The following is a 16,509-nucleotide window of genomic DNA, read 5'->3' on the forward strand; positions in this document are numbered from 1 at the left end:
GCACCTTAGCAATCACATAGCAACATGCTGAAATCCTCAGAATAACATAGCAACAACCTATCCATGCACTAGCTACCACATAAATCACAAGCAACTACACAGCAACACACTGATTTTTTTTTTTACATCATAGCAACCACATAGCAACTCCCTGGCAACTACAGAGAACACCCCAACAATCATGCAACATTCTTAAAGCAATTAGAATGCCCTAGCAACCACCCAACAATGCCCTAGCTACCACACAGAACACCCAAGCAACTACATAGCAACACACCCAATTAAATTACCAGAACACCTTACCAACGCATAGCAATGCCATGGCAACCACACAGAACAACAAAGCAATTGCATAGCAACATTCTAAAAAAACACTCAGAATACCCTAGCAACCACCAAAAAATGCCCTAGCCACCACCCAAAACACCCAAACAATTACATAGCGACACACTAAAAATATGACCACAACACCTTAGCAACTGCATAGCAATGCACTGTCAACCACACATAACACCATAACAATCATACAACATGCTAAAAGCATTCAGAATGCCATAGCAACCACCTTGCAGTGCCCTAGCTTTCACGCAGAACACCTAAGCAACTACATAGAAACACACTAAATTAAATTACCAGAACACCATAGCAACCACATAGCAGCACCCTGGCAACCACACAAAACACCCTAGCAAAGTGCTGTGTTTGAATACATTTAGAATACACTAGCAACCACCTAACAATGCCATAGCTACCACTCAAAACACCCAAGCAACTACAAGCAACACACACACACACACAAAACACCAGGACACCCTAGCAACCACATAGCAACACCCTACCAACCAAATAGCAAAGCGCTGACAACCACACACAACACCCTAATATTCATACAACAAGCTAAAAGCACTCAAAATTCACTAGTAACCTCCTAACAACGCCCTAGCTACCACACAGAACACCCAAGCAACTGCATAGCAACACACTTAATAAAATTACCAGTACATCTTAGCAACTGCATAGCAACACACTGGCAACCACACAGGACACCCTAGCAATCACATAGCCCTGTGCTTAAATACATTTAGAATACCATAGCTACCACTCAAAACACCTAAGCAACTACAAGCTACACACAAAACACCAGAATACCTTAATAAACATGTAGCAACACCCTGGCAACACCAACAGCACATTCTAGCATTGTGGAAGTGAGTTTTGCATAGGTAAGGACCACTCACATTTTCTTCACAAAATGTACAAATCTAGTTATTATAGCAATATATGAAGGAAATCATGACCACTGACTTTAAAATGAACACTTCAGTCATATCAGTAACCTTATAAAAGCTGTTTTATTTTACACAGAGAGGGTCCTCAAATGGGGGCTGCCATGTTAGCATCACACGACCAGACGAATACTGCTCACGTAATCTCAGCAACCGTCCATCCAAGGATTTTTTTGGGAAAAAATGTTAGCGCATCAAAATAAAGATGTTAGAAATGCAAATTATTGCTGAAATTTAAAAAGCGTCAACATCATATTTTTCAGTTTAACTCTAGCGCATTAACTATGTTGATACTTCAAATGTCGTGAAAAACTGATTTGGAAACCGTTTTTGTCGAGAAAATTGGCATTAATGCAAAAATGCAAGACAAAAGTTGCTAGACAAATATGCGGGACATTGTGCAGTTGTGATGGTGATGCTTTAGAGTAGATGATTGTTCAAAATAGCCTATTGAATATCAGGAATGTATCATAGATGTAAACCCTGATATTACACCACAACAGTTTTTCTTTAATGGCTTTGCACACACCATATACACATCCATGGATGGTCTTTATACTAAGACTGAAAGTTTCCCCCACTACTTGGTGCATGTTGCCAGCTTGAACAGGGCCATGACAATTCGCTTCAGGGTTGGAACCAGTGGCAACCTGAGATAGACACAACATCAGGACCAATATTACAGTCCTATCAGAAGGGAAACTGCTCCCTTTTGACTGCAATTCCTCCTCTTCTGATTGCTTTTATTTGTGAAATTAAAATGATAGTAAACTGGCTAATTTCAATGAATTATCTCAATAGTCTCCCCATTTTACCAAAACTTCGGAGGAAAACAATTAGGGATATCTGGGAGGTGAATTAGCGATAAACACACATTTCTGTTTCACATTTCTGAAATGGATTAAGGGCACATTTCTTTGGCAATAAACCAAAACTTATGCGACAAAGTGTTTGTTTTTTTTTGGCATGACGTCATCACACACACCATTTTTATCGATAAAAGGCCATTTGAATGGAAGACAAAATCTGTTTTACGCATTTTCACTTTGTCGATAACAAAATAGCGTGAAAAGTGGATGAAAACTAGGCTATTGACAAGTACTCATGGCTGACTGTGAATACTACATTTCCACAATGGCATCTAAAACTGAAAACTATTGATTTTAAATGAAGCTGCGTCCAAGCCACTAGGTGTCAGTGTAAGTCCAAGATGACACGAAGACAAAAGTTACTGAGTGCACTTTTAAGACCTGATTATTGGTTTCAATAAGCCTATATTACTCTAGAAATTAAAGATTTATATTTTATTTTGCATAATTGTATTGTTTAATTGTGCCATTTAGTGTAATTAATAATTAATGTATAATGTTGACTATATTATTTTAAGTCTTCTACTGTTGTCTTGTAGCTTCTATAAGGCCAAAGAAGCCCTGCTGAGAGAGCTAGTGTTTAGAGGTTGTCTGTACAGTGATCTGCCTTACCTCGCCTCTGATTACCCATACTTCCCTCCTGAAGAAGACGACACCGAGTTTGAGGACGGAATACACCTTGTGGTGTGTGTACATGGACTAGACGGTAAAAGCTTTGCCCCACTGATATTCAGCTATTTTTACAAACCCAGCCAATGGATTTTATTATCTACATAATATATTAAAGGACATTTATTAGTGTAAAAATTGTGTCCAGTTGGGTCCGAGCAGCTTCGACACATTTAAAACCATGTTAATACCCATTATTAGTAAGCTGCTTTATCGTGTTTTGTGGTTGCCAGGTAATAGTGCAGATCTGCGTTTGGTCAAGACCTTTATAGAACTTGGGCTGCCAGGATCTAGACTGGACTTCCTCATGTCTGAACACAACCAGGTAGGAGCAACAGCCAATCAGCACACTGTATCAACAACATTCAACCAATCAGAGCACTAAGTCCTTTATGACATCATCAGTGTCAGTGTGAAATGGTATGCATTATGCAACAATCAACATTTCAAACATTTCCACGACCTCTGACACTGTCCCCCTGTTTTCCATCTCCAGATGGACACATTTGCAGATTTTGACACCATGACAGACAGACTGTTGGACGAGATCATTCAACACATTCAGCTGTACAATCTCACTATCCACAGAATCAGGTTTAATATCACATTACCTCAATTATCCAGAGTCCAGAGTGGAGGATTGTAGCTCTGAATGAGTGCTAATGTGCTGCGAGGTCTTCTAAAACCTTGTGATTTAAATATAAACAAGATGGCCCCCTTGTGGACGCCAATGGAAATTACTATTTTAAAGCTGAAGTGTATTGTGGTCCATTGTGGAGACCACCAGCACTGCACACTTCTACATGATCTTACCACAAGATGGCAGTAGACTAAAATAAATAGCTTTATGGGAATCTTGACGCATTCAGAATCAATTATATCCTTACACTTAAAAACTACTCAGGATATTTTCTTCTAAAGTTGTGAGACCACAGTATCTGGTTCTTCAATGGAATATATTCCCTCTGAATATCCCTTGAGCAATTCAGTCCAAATGTCTTTTTAAAAACTAATGATAAGAAACTTCAAAGTGATCTGGAGAAACGTACTCAGAATGATTGAAAGACCAAATCGTTTTAGTTGAAAAAGAGACCTACAGACTCCTTAAAATCTTACTCTAGGTCTTTAGAGCCATGAAATGTCATGACATTTCTTCTCTGTATTTCTGCAGTTTTATCGGTCATTCTTTGGGGAACGTCATCATTCGCTCAGTGCTGACCAGACCCAGATTTCGCTGTTATCTCTGTAAACTCCACACCTTCCTGTCTTTGTCTGGACCTCACCTGGGAACACTGTATAACAACAGCACGTTGGTCAGCACAGGTACAAACACACAAATGCAATCTGCTTTTCATATACAGATGTGTACAGTCTATAGATGACTATTGCCCAGTTGGCTATTAATAAAGTAACACGTTATATTACTCATCACTTTGCAAAAAGTAATTTTATGACATAATGTATGTTATTTGTAACATGTTACACCCAACAAATACATTATATATAGTTGTGTGTTCTTGTTCTTCAGGTCTGTGGCTTATGCAGAAACTAAAGAAGTCTGGTTCTCTACTGCAGCTTACATTCAGAGATCACACTGACCCAAGACAGACCTTCCTCTACAAGCTCAGCAAGAAGCCAGGCACAGACACACAGAAAAACACACAAAAAGCAACATTTCACATGTCTAACCTCTATGTGTCTAAATTAATTTTTTTTTCTGTGTCCAGGTCTGCAATATTTTAAGAATGTGGTCTTGGTGGCCTCCCCACAGGACCGTTATGTGCCCTTCCACTCAGCCCGTATTGAGATGTGTCGGACCGCACTTAAAGACAGAACCACAGGTCAGACAGTTCACAGACTTCCTGTACTGATACCTCTACATTTCATTTCCTTTCTTTACCTGCCTAACTCTCTCTCTACTATTTATATGTATGAATCACTAGTGTCAATAGATTTAGTGATTTTAACAAACCCCTAACACTACAGAAAGCATTAAACTTCTGTACATAACTTGTCCCACACTGTTTGTGCTATATACCTCAAATAGTGCAGCTTGTTCAGAAGAGGTGATCTGACATAATGTTTTGCATGGTAGAGTATAGAACAGGCGAAAACATCCCATAGACTTACATTGGAGGAGGGACCCAGCCATATTTAGAGACCAGAACATCATAGAGCCTTGAGGTTGGACTCTTATGACTTGACCAGTATATATCCACCTACCACACCCACCAATGTTGGGTGTAATCTTAAAACAAAGTAATTTGTTTCATATCTAATTAGTTTTAAGGCAAAATGTAGTTCACATCACATTTCAAAATCTTGTACTCAGATTACTGTTACTGACTTTCAGTTAACCTCATATGACCCCTAAGTCCACATGAGTGGACATCGTATTTTGGCTTCTTTATACGCAACACATAATTTAAATTAATTTAAACTGACTGAATACTGTTCACAAGACTCTAGACTGTCATTTAAGGGTTAAAGTTCTGGTGCACCAAGTCACTTGACACAACATGATGACGTTGATTTTTGTGAAGCGCTGCTACATGTGCAGAGCCAACAAAAGTACCTGTGGTAAGAAGCCTCTTTAAGTTTTTTCATTAAAACCTGTTTGGGTGTAAAGAGTAGCATCTCTAGTTTTGTTTGATATGCCACTTTAAAAAATGCATCCATTTTTTTGCGTGTCAGCGAGCTGATAAACATTATGTCCACATATGTGGATTTTGGGATATTATTCCCTCAAAAGTTGAAAAAAAAAAACATGTTAGTTATTTTGAATAACTTTCAACATTAACACATCTCTGGGTCATTTTACTTCATTTTAACATAAATGTTGTTATATTTTATTTTATCATCACTGTAAAATACGGTTCTATTCATTAACATTAATAAATGCATTCCTATATAATGTACACTGTTCATTTTCACATTGAGAATCAATGGGTTCATCCAAAAGCTCAAAAATGTTGCTTTCAGATGCTTTATATGGAGTTAGGATGAAAATAAGGTGCATTTCAAACTGTTCTGAGACCAGTGCAGACATACTGCACACTGGAAGTTAAGACATTCACTAAACAGGGAGCAAGGAAGCATCCTATAGCTCTCTCTGCAGCTGTGCATTCAATCCTAAAATCCAGTCAAAATTTCAGTTTTAGATTGCAGATGATGTTTGGATCACTCAACATGTTTGGCAGACATGGGACAGTGATAATCAGTACACAGATGCAGAATTTATTATGTATCATTTTGTTTTAACATGGTTGGCAGTGATTGGGTGATGCTGGCCATTACTTGAATTATAATTATTTATGCTAATTTATGATGTAACGTCTCAAAAACATGAATAACCAACACACTTGGAAACATAATAAACAATAAAAAAAATGGACTTTCTATTGCTTGGTTTTATCAAAATTTCACAATTTAGTCCCGATATCCACATATGTGGACACATTCTTAGGAAAACTTTTTTTCGTCAGTTTGCATTTCGGCGACAGCTTAATGGTGTGCGACAATAAACATGAAGGAAGAAATATAGACTTTATTTTGATTTCGTTAAACAGAAAAACAAAACATTTCAATGAAAATTGTTTTAGAAAGTAACTTAAAGCATTGAGTACTGGGATGGAGTAATCAGTAAAGTAATCTGAATACAATATGAGAGAGAATAATTTGTAGTGAATTAGCCTGCTTTTTTTGAGTAAATTACCCAACACTGCTACAGTATCAGTGTCCAAACATCCAATCTGAATACCCTAGCAACGTGCTAAATAAATCTGAATCACCTTAGCAACCACATAGAAACAACTCGCAACACCTTAACATTCTGCATAGCCAGGCAGCGCTCTTTGCTGCTAGAATGATTCTTTACATTTTTAAATTTAAAATACAAATTAAATCAAATCCCATTGCCTAAAAAGCACCCTCAATTAAATTGACTAAAAAGGAAACAATGATAACAAGCATGAAAGTTAAAAAAAAGAGTTCTCCATATTCATCTTTGAGGGTGGTGTGCGGCTCTTTGACAGATATTTTTCTCTTGGTTTGAAAGACAGATGAGGGAATTCAGCCTCTCTGTGAATGTGTCAGTGTGACAGACAGAGCTAAGGATACACACTTTGAGCTGTCACGTCTTCTACACACAAATAATATAATCATAGAACAATGAAGGTTGTCTGGAAATAGAGACTTTGTGTTTTATGTCTTTACAGCAGAGAATGTTTAACAGACCACCTATGTCTATACCTAGCTAGTCTCAGCCTCAGACGGCACACCAAGAGACCGTCTGATGGATATTGCGCACAAAAATAGCAAGAGCTTTCTCAAAAATAACCAGCTAAAATCTGATTGGCTGGATTTATGCTGGCTTTATTTCAAGGAGTCTGCATGCACTGATTTTGATCAGTCCTATAGGGAACAAAGTTGGGTTTAAGGTATCAGTCTGGTGCATTGAGTGATTTTAAACATTTATTTTTGAAACAAATGTGTAGTCTGTAAACAATATATTATGTTTAGGTCATGAACAACTGTTTTTGAACAAATCTTGTAAGTGAGTAATTCACTTCCCTTTTCTCATATTAATAAATGCACACACCAACCACTTTATTAGGAACACCTGTGCAATGCAATGCATACTATCATGCAGATATGTGTCAGGACCTTCAGTTAATATTCACATCAGCCATCAGAATGGGGAAAAATGTGATCTCAGTGATTTGGACTGTGGCATGATTGTTGGTGCCAGACGGGCTGGTTTGAGTATTTCTGTAACTGCTGATTTCCTGGGAATTTCATGCACAACAGTCTCTAGAATTTACTCTGAATGGTGCATTAGCGGCAGATCTAGCGGCAGTTCTGTGGACGAAACGCTTTGTTGATGAGAGAGGTTAACAAACAATGGTTCAAGCCGACAGAAAGTCTATGGTAACTCCGATAACTCTGTACAATTGTATTGAGCAGAACAGCTTCTCAGAACCCGACATGGTCTTCTGCTGTTGCAGCCCATCTGTCTCAAGGTTCGACATGTTGTGCATTCTGAGATGCTATATTGATCACTAAAATTGTACAGAGTGGTTATCTGAGTTACTGTAGCCTTTCTGTCAGCTTGAACAAGTCTGGCCATTCTCCGTTAACCACTCTCATCAACAAGGTGTTTTCGTCCACAGAACTGCCACTCACTGGATGTTTTTTTTTTTTTTTGCTCCATTCTGAGTAAACTCTAGAGACTGTTGTGCGTGAAAATCCCAGGAGATTACAGTTACAGAAATACTCAAACCAGCCCGTCTGGTACCAACAATCATACCACATTCAAAATCACTGAGATCAAAAAAAAATTTCCCCATTGAACATATTTACATTTATGCATTTGGCAGATGCTTTTATCCAAAGTGACTTACAGTGCACTTATTACAGGGACAATCCCCCCCGGAGCAACCTGGAGTTAAGTGCCTTGCTCAAGGACACAATTGTGGTGGCTGTGGGGATTGAACCAGCAACCTTCTGATTAACAGTTATGTGCTTTAGCCCACTACACCACCACCATATACCGAACTTCCTAAAATATATATTTGTTGTTTATGCAACAAAGCCAAAACACTCAAATTGAGCTTTTTGATTTTCCATCCAAAGATGTAAAGATTATAAAATTCTCTCATTCAGTTTTTTCTGAATCTGAGCATAGATGAGCCAAACCCGTCTGTCACAGGACAGATCATAGTACTGAAAATTCTGTATTTTGTACCAGTGTAAATGTGTAATATATATATATATATATATATATATATATATATATATATATATATATATATATATTTCTCCATGTACTGGTATTTAACTCTGTCTATATACTCACTCTCTAACAGGTCCAGTATACACAGAGATGATCAATAACTTACTCCAGCCTTTGCTGAGCGCTCCAAACTGCCGTTTGATCAGACAGAACGTGTTCCACGCATTACCCAACACGGCAAACACGCTCATCGGACGCGCGGCTCACATTGCAGTGCTCGACTCTGAACTCTTCCTGGAGAAGTTCCTTCTAGTGGCCGGGCTCAACTACTTCAAATAGCCAATGAAACCACACATTAGAGACGACCTCATGTTTTGAGTTCTGTGGGAGAGCCAATTAGATTACACTTCAAAAGGCCGAATCAGCCAACCAGATTTCTTTTCAGAGATGGTAAACAGCTCTGGAATTTTCCAAAAAGTTCAGTCATTGGACGTGCCAAAACAAATTGAAGACTCAGAATGTGGATCTGAATACTGTAAAAATGTGTACAAAAAGGACATTGTACAGTAAGCAAATAGAGAAAACGAACAATTGAAGGCTTACACACGCCTTAAAGAAGCTTTATAATTTAGTAACTTGATGTCGAATAATCATAACTGGAGAGTTAATTGTCAGATGAATGTAATTTGAATATCATATAAATGTACATTTGGTGTGTAGCTGGTATCGTAACGAGAACTTTGTTCTCCTTTCCCTCCAGTCGCATGAACGTGTTTGCAACGGCATTCGTAACTTGAAGATACCGCTGGACTCTAATACTTGAAGAGTAAATTCACTCATTTCAAGTCTTGCGTTATGAAAACGTATACATGTTTTTATGTTTTCAAACGTATTTATTTTTACCAAGTCATTATTTTATAGTTTGTGTATTTTGAGAGGGTTTTGTTTTCAAGTGAAAATCTCACTGGGAAAAGACAAATCCATTGTGTTTTATGTATTGTGATACATTCTGTATGCTTCCCTTGTAACCATATTCATTAATACTTGATTTGAATGTGTTTACCATATGCAGCCTTAATTATAACAAGGCATGTCAATGATTTCATATAGTGTCTGTGTACCCCAACAAAATGTCAAAAAAATACTTTGTTTGAGTTATTTTGTTTTTGTTTTCATCATTTGAATTGGCGTCCATGGCTATTATTAAATAATTTAAGGAATATTCCGGGTTTAATACAAGTTAAGCTCAATCGACAGCATTTGTGGCATAATGTTGATTACCACTGTGTGGAACCAGCCTTAATATGTTGGCCAATCAAATTGTACCTGTATTGGTGGGGACTCCACCGGAGGATATATCTGGAGCCAGGGGGGAATTGGGGGACACTTAAATGTGTAGCTCATACAGTATTTTCAAGAAACGCATAGTTGTTAAATAACGTCATTGTTCCCTCTCGTGACAACCACAAAAACTTTTTCCGATTTAACCCTTCTTTAAAAAGGGTTTACAGTGAGGCACTTACAATGGAAGTGAATCGGGCCAATCCGTAAACATTCAAATACTCACTGTTTCAAAAGAATAGCCACAAGATGTCAAAAATATGCACGTTAACATGATTTTAGTGTGATAAAATCGCTTATACTATTCTGTGTAAAGTTATATCCAATTTTCCAACTTTTCCATGACGATGTACGACTGTTAACCCTACAACAACCGTAAAAATGACAAATGCCGATAACGTTAAACAACGTTACGGCTCAAATATCACATGTTTTAACAGAATGAATGTAAATGCTTTTATAAAATTATAAGCTTCACATTTCTGCCTTTAAATCCTTCAAATATTTGCCAAATTCACTTCCATTGTAAGTGCCTCAATGTAACTCAACTTTTACTATTTTTTTTTAAAGGAAAAAGAGGGACGAGCCAGAATAATTTTTCTGGTAATCAACACTATGCCACAAAAAGCTGACGATTGAGTTTAACTTCAATTGAACGTGAAATATTCCTTTAGTGAGTGCTTTTAACTCCATGTATGCTATATATGCCAACAACGTTTAACGTCATGTAAAGGCCTTAAATGGGTTTCCTTTATCAGGGTGAGGTCTTGAATGGTTTAAGCAAAAAAACAACGAATCGACAAACATTGATTTTTTTGTCCAATACCCTGATGATTTCAAACCTCATGTAAACGTTTTTTGTTTGTTTTTTGAATAAGCTGATTTATGATAATTATCAGCATATTGGTGTGCGTGTGCATGAAAACATGCTCATTGTGTTTAAAGCCGTAACATTAATTTATGTACAATTGGGCAGGGTCAAGAGAATAAAAAAAGGGGTGGGGTCTTTCCAACACCCCCACCAGAATATTTAAAGTATTTCCTTATTTCCTGCTTTTCTGATACTCTATAGAATAATACTGTAGGGTTTAATGATTTGATTACTTTTTTAATGAACTGAAAAACCCTTATCAGGTGAGCACTAATCTGAATATTGGAAGAAATGTCCCCCGCTCAATGTCAATGGTGGTGCTTCTTTTTTGTCCGAACATTTTTTTCAGCCTATTTGCGTGCATTATGTTTGTATGTGTTGTTTGGTTGTCAACAAAACTGTTTACATTTCAATGTCATGGTGTTAGCACTTGTAACAACATAAATATAAGCAAATAATAAGATTACTTTCATTTTGGGGTAAACTGCCCTCTGAAGTTATTCCCAAATAGGTTGTTGTTTGGTTATCTGCTCCTCAAGGGTAACACTCAGATATTTTACTCAACCTCAGGTTTTCCCCTCATTCAGCATCTTTAGCTCTAGATTATTTGAGTTCTGGGTCTCTTTTGGCTGTGGTCAGCACCGTGTGATGGGGTTTATATCAGAGCAGTCGTGTCAGCAGAGTTAGAAGATGTCCTTTCTGTCCCCACTGAGCTTTTATATGTGCTGACTGGCGCTTGATTAGTCTGTAAATACGCTGTTACTATGACTGACACAAATGTAATCCTGCCTCCTGAGAACACAGAGGTCACATGACTGTGTCACGTGACTCCAATGCAGCGTTACAGCTAATAGGGGCCCATGGCATAATGGCCCATTACCCATCATGCTCTTCTGCACTGGGCCTCAGTGTGAGTTTGTTTGTTTGCTTGCTAATGCGAGCTGATGGCTGTGTTTGTTAAGCATATTAATTGTGGAAATAAAGCACCGATTTACTCTGCAAACACAGACCAAAGGCAACAGCATGTGCTTGTGTGTGCGCAAGTGTGAAGTACAGGGTGCTAAAAATTCACCTTATTTTTCTGGAAATCTATAAACAGATGCTTGATTCAAAAGTTGAATTTATTTATAAATATGAAATGTTAAATTAAAAAAATAATTTATATATATAAATGAAATGTAAAGAGAGAGAAAGAGAGAGAGAGAGAGAGAGAGAGAGAGAGAGAGAGAGAAGTACTTTACAATAAGATTATATTAGTAGGCTGAATTTAACAAGTTAACATGAACAATACTTTGAACACTGAACAATACTTTAACAGCACGTGTTAATCTTGCTTAGTGTTCATTTCAATATATACTAAAAATAATTTAAAGATTTTATAATTAGCATTTGGTTGAAATGTATGTACTGTATGTATTTCATTTTATCGTATTTATTTGTACGTTTGTGTAAATTAATGTTTTACTTTTTATTATTGCTTTTTAATTTAATATGTTTTTTAAATGTAGTTTTGTCATTTCAAATTTTTTTATAATTATTTATTGTAATGCTGTCACTTTCTTCGACTTCAGCTTCACTTGATTATTATTATTATTACTAATCCGTTTTTCAAATTAAAAGTTGTATACTTTATACATTATGAACTAATATGAATAATAATTACCAAACGTATTTTCATAAATTAGCATAAACCAAGATTAATTAAAGTTGCAAAACAATATTGTTCATTGTTAGTTGGCCATAACAAACGTATTACCTTATTTTAAAATGTTACCAAAATGTTTGATTTCATAATTAATTTTCTCATTCAACAATTCTCAATGAAGTTTTTGTTTTGCTTTTTTTCTCCTTGTTGAACATCCTGGTTCAGTATGTCACATTATGGAATTAAAATGGGTTGCGAACACAATTTCACGTGAACTGTAACACAATTCTGTGTTTTTCATTGTATAATCAGTGTAACTGATCTTCATATCACTTCCATTAAAATCCACAACAACATGTCTTCTGTGTTTAAGTGTGTGTGCTTGTCTATAAAGAGGCAGCTTGAGTCTGTAAATGTTGAGAATGTTCTTTTCTTCAGTCCGATATCCGGTTCTTAATTTATTTCCAGGATACATGTGTTTTTTCATCCAAATATGTGTATCACAGCTAAACATTTGTTCACTGTGAGACTAATGTGTTTATTTGATGTTTACTTTTTCGATATGTATTCTTCACATCTGTGCCAATGACATTGTGACATTTTCTATATTTGCTTTACATATGTGTCCCTTGTAGTAGCTTATGCCCAAGTATACAGTATAAATAAGTATATATTCTGTGTAAGAAAAATGACATTACAATAAATAGTATTCTTCTTGTATGACGACGTTGTTTGTTTGCTTATTGTTCATATTGAAGTTGTGTCTGAGGTGAACACATTGCAAGTGCGGTCTCGTTGTGCGTAACTTGTGTTCTTGCATTGTTGTGGTGGTGAAAGACTTCAGAACTCAAGGTGGCGATAGAGTTACATTCAAAAGTCCATTGAAGTGCCATTAATCCAGATCTCTCGACTCTAACAAACTCATTTCACAGTATATGAACTATTTCACTTGGCCGACAAATTGCTATGAATCTTTAATAAATGTAATTGTTTTTTGATTATGGATGTGAGAGGGTCTGCACTGTTTTCAATAGTTTTTCTATGCAAAAATGCTCTAGTCCTACGTCTTTGACCATTGTGCCATGTCTTGCTGTTTTTTAGATGTCATTTTATGCTGAACGCGTTTTATCATCCATCTGAGCTGTTTTCTGTATGAACCATGTATTGTTTTTGCACTGTTTTTCAATAGTTTTTTTTTCTATCTAAACATATAGACGTCTTTGAACGCTGCGTGTGGCTTACGGTATTTTCTGAGTCTCGTGCAGGAGTGCCAAGTTTTTTTAAATGCCATTTTATGCCGAATGCGTTTTTTCCTCCGTCTGAGCTGTTTTTCTGTATGAACATGCACTATATAGATGTCTTTGACAGTTGTGCCACATCTTGCTGTTCTTTCAGCTTATCGTGCAGGGATGCTGCCATTGTTAGACAGTGCTTTACATTGTACACATTTTTGTAGTCCATCTGTGCAGTTTTTCAATTGTTTTTGTATGTAAACCAGGGCTGGACTGGTAATCTGGCATACCGGGCATTTTCCCTGTGGGCTGACGCACTTTGGGGCTGATCAGGGGTGGACTGGCCAGCAGAAGAACCGAGTGGGCCAGTGGGTCGGCCGCGAAATGGATCGAATGTGCTGCGATAAGCTAAAATTACATTGCGATATGCAGAAAAGGACAGTGAACGAACCCCCGCCCATCAACTTTTGGCTAAGTAACTTCAACAAATTTTGGGCCAGTTGCTATGTAAAATACTGGGCCGATTTCTCTTCCCGGTCCAGCTCTGACGTAAACATACGCTAGCCGGACGGCTTTTACCCCTATCTGAGGGTTGTCCCCCCCAAAATATCATTAAAATATGTGTATTGTAAATAATATAATGATATATTCTTAAAATAATTGTTTAAGAAATAAAATAATACAAATGCAAACGGGGCAACAACAAAAAACCCCTTGGTGTCCCCTTCAAAATTTCCTCTTGAGAATTTTTATGTTTATTGTCCCCCCCAACATTTTGATGAAATTTTCGCCCCTGCCGTTGTGCTGCGTCTCACTGCATTTTCAGAGTCTTGCACAGGAGTGCCAAGTTTTTAGATGACGCGTTACGCTGAACACGCTTTAAGACGCTTTTGAAAGTTGTGTCGTATCTCACTGGTTTTTGAGCTTCTCGCGCAAGGACGCTGCCTTTTTTAGATAGCGCTTTACACTGTAGGCCTACATGTTTTTGTAGTCCACCTGTGCTGTTTTTCAATTGTAAACACACACGAGATAGAAGTGTTTGACCGTTGCGCCAGAGTCAGCGCAGGAGCGTCTCAATTTTCAGATGGCGTGTCACACTGAAAACGTTTTTCCATCCGTCTGCACTGATTATGTTGGCTTGACAAAATAATAAAATGTAACTCTGCCTACAGCTTTCAAGCCTACATCCACCAAACTTGGCACAGACCTTCAGAAGATTTAAACGATGTAACATTCATTTCATACTGGCATTAATGAGACACAAACCCAAAGGCCCTCAATACAAAACACTGTAAATCCTCTTAAAGCTCTTGTGTGTTGACAAACAGCTCTTCTCACACAGCTGTAAAGATACTGAAGCCATCAAACCAATCAAAGCCTGCCAAAACATGACTTCCCAGGCTAAGGAATGCCCTCAGGATATACATCTTTTCTGTCTGCCTGTTTGTCTTTTAACCCAAATATTTCAGCAAGGAGACTAGTGGGAAATTCAGCTTAGAATCAAATCAATAAAACGGCATCATCCCACGACAGACGACGCACAGAGCCTGGCAGACAGATGGTAGCTATTGAGATACACGCTGATACAATAAAGCTTTTCATTCATCACTTATCAATTGAAAAAAAGCAGGAAATTAGATTAAACAAAGACAGAGATTCCTATTTACCATCACGTTTGATCCAGTTCATGCAGATTTAGAAAACAGCGGGCCACATGTCCTCCGAGGCCAATGCAATTTTGCTTATTTTACTCGGTTTTCCGTGCAGCCTGTGGGCGGAAATGATTTTTTGTTGTTAAATCTATTACACGTCCTGATTGAAAGATTATTCATTTGTTTGAGTTGTGGTGCGACAACCATCTGGTCATTATTAGTCCCTCTGTGAGGTTTTTCCGAGGAAGCCGTTGTCAGTAAACGATATCTCCTGCAGGATTAGTGACCTATAAATCTAACTTTGTGGACAGTACAGGGGTCTCGAAAGGGCTTATTAAAACATACTTCACCTATGAGAGAAAAGTAGCCAGAATAAATAGGACAAGGGACTTTCGCAGAAAATAGATATCTTACAATTTGTTTTTGCGCAAAAAAGTGAGCCGTAGTCTGTTAGTATCACAAAGTATCTTGACATATCCGGTGTAAGCAGTTTTAACAGCTGAAGATCCCAGACAACCCAAAGGAAGTGTTACAGACGCAGATCTAAAATGACGAATATGATTCAGTTTTGCTGAATATGATTCAGTTCAATTAATGGTTTAAACGACAGCGATTTTCGGATGCATTATGTGACTTAAGGTTACAGTTTAAACTGGGTGGGGGAGCTGTGCATGCAGCAGCCATAGTGAGAGATGAGACGAGCGGTCAGGCTACCACACAGCATGCGCTGAATATAGTGGACAACATGTTGAAAGCACTACAAACCTGTAAAGGGATTTCAATGGAAAGGAGGAGGTGAGAACAGGCTTGACGACATAAATAATATTTTAATGATAAACTTAAACAAAAGACAAACACACATGACGGCATGTCCATAAACGATCTCTCTCTCCCGCACCATCCTCCGCAGTTGGCCGTTATACCTCTTGGAGGCTTGATAAGCCTGATAAGGGACAGGGTGTTTAGAATCACGACCTGGCCCCGCCCTCCGCTCTGCCACATTCCTCCCTCATTCTCTCAGGCTGGGGAGCCCCCCCCCCCCACCTTTCCCTGGGGAGGGGCGTGCCTTCTGCCGGCAGGTCATCCCCGTCTACCTGGACGAGGGAGGTGACAAGGGGAGGGAAACAGAAATAATTAAATGGGGCGTACTGCCTGTAACAGTGTAGTACCCCCCAAAAAACACTGTAAAATTTAAACGAGAGGAAAAAGG

The 16,509-nt window shown here is 37.9% G+C and overlaps 1 protein-coding gene across 1 annotated transcript in view; it reads left to right on the top strand.

Annotated features, from left to right (window-relative positions):
* The window catches only part of LOC127620364 (protein FAM135B-like), a 54,244-nt gene extending 42,249 nt beyond the window's left edge, over window positions 1-11,995 (top strand). The window contains exons 14-20 of the mRNA XM_052093575.1: window positions 2,695-2,861; window positions 3,058-3,149; window positions 3,321-3,418; window positions 3,996-4,147; window positions 4,353-4,463; window positions 4,552-4,665; window positions 8,692-11,995. Of these exons, the coding sequence (XP_051949535.1) occupies window positions 2,695-2,861; window positions 3,058-3,149; window positions 3,321-3,418; window positions 3,996-4,147; window positions 4,353-4,463; window positions 4,552-4,665; window positions 8,692-8,897 (940 nt within the window). The 3' untranslated portion in view covers window positions 8,898-11,995. The remainder of the gene's footprint in view (window positions 1-2,694; window positions 2,862-3,057; window positions 3,150-3,320; window positions 3,419-3,995; window positions 4,148-4,352; window positions 4,464-4,551; window positions 4,666-8,691) is intronic.
* The last annotated feature ends 4,514 nt before the right edge of the window (window positions 11,996-16,509 follow it).

Source organism: Xyrauchen texanus, chromosome 26 (assembly GCF_025860055.1).
Source record: "Xyrauchen texanus isolate HMW12.3.18 chromosome 26, RBS_HiC_50CHRs, whole genome shotgun sequence".
Lineage (NCBI taxonomy): Eukaryota > Metazoa > Chordata > Actinopteri > Cypriniformes > Catostomidae > Xyrauchen > Xyrauchen texanus.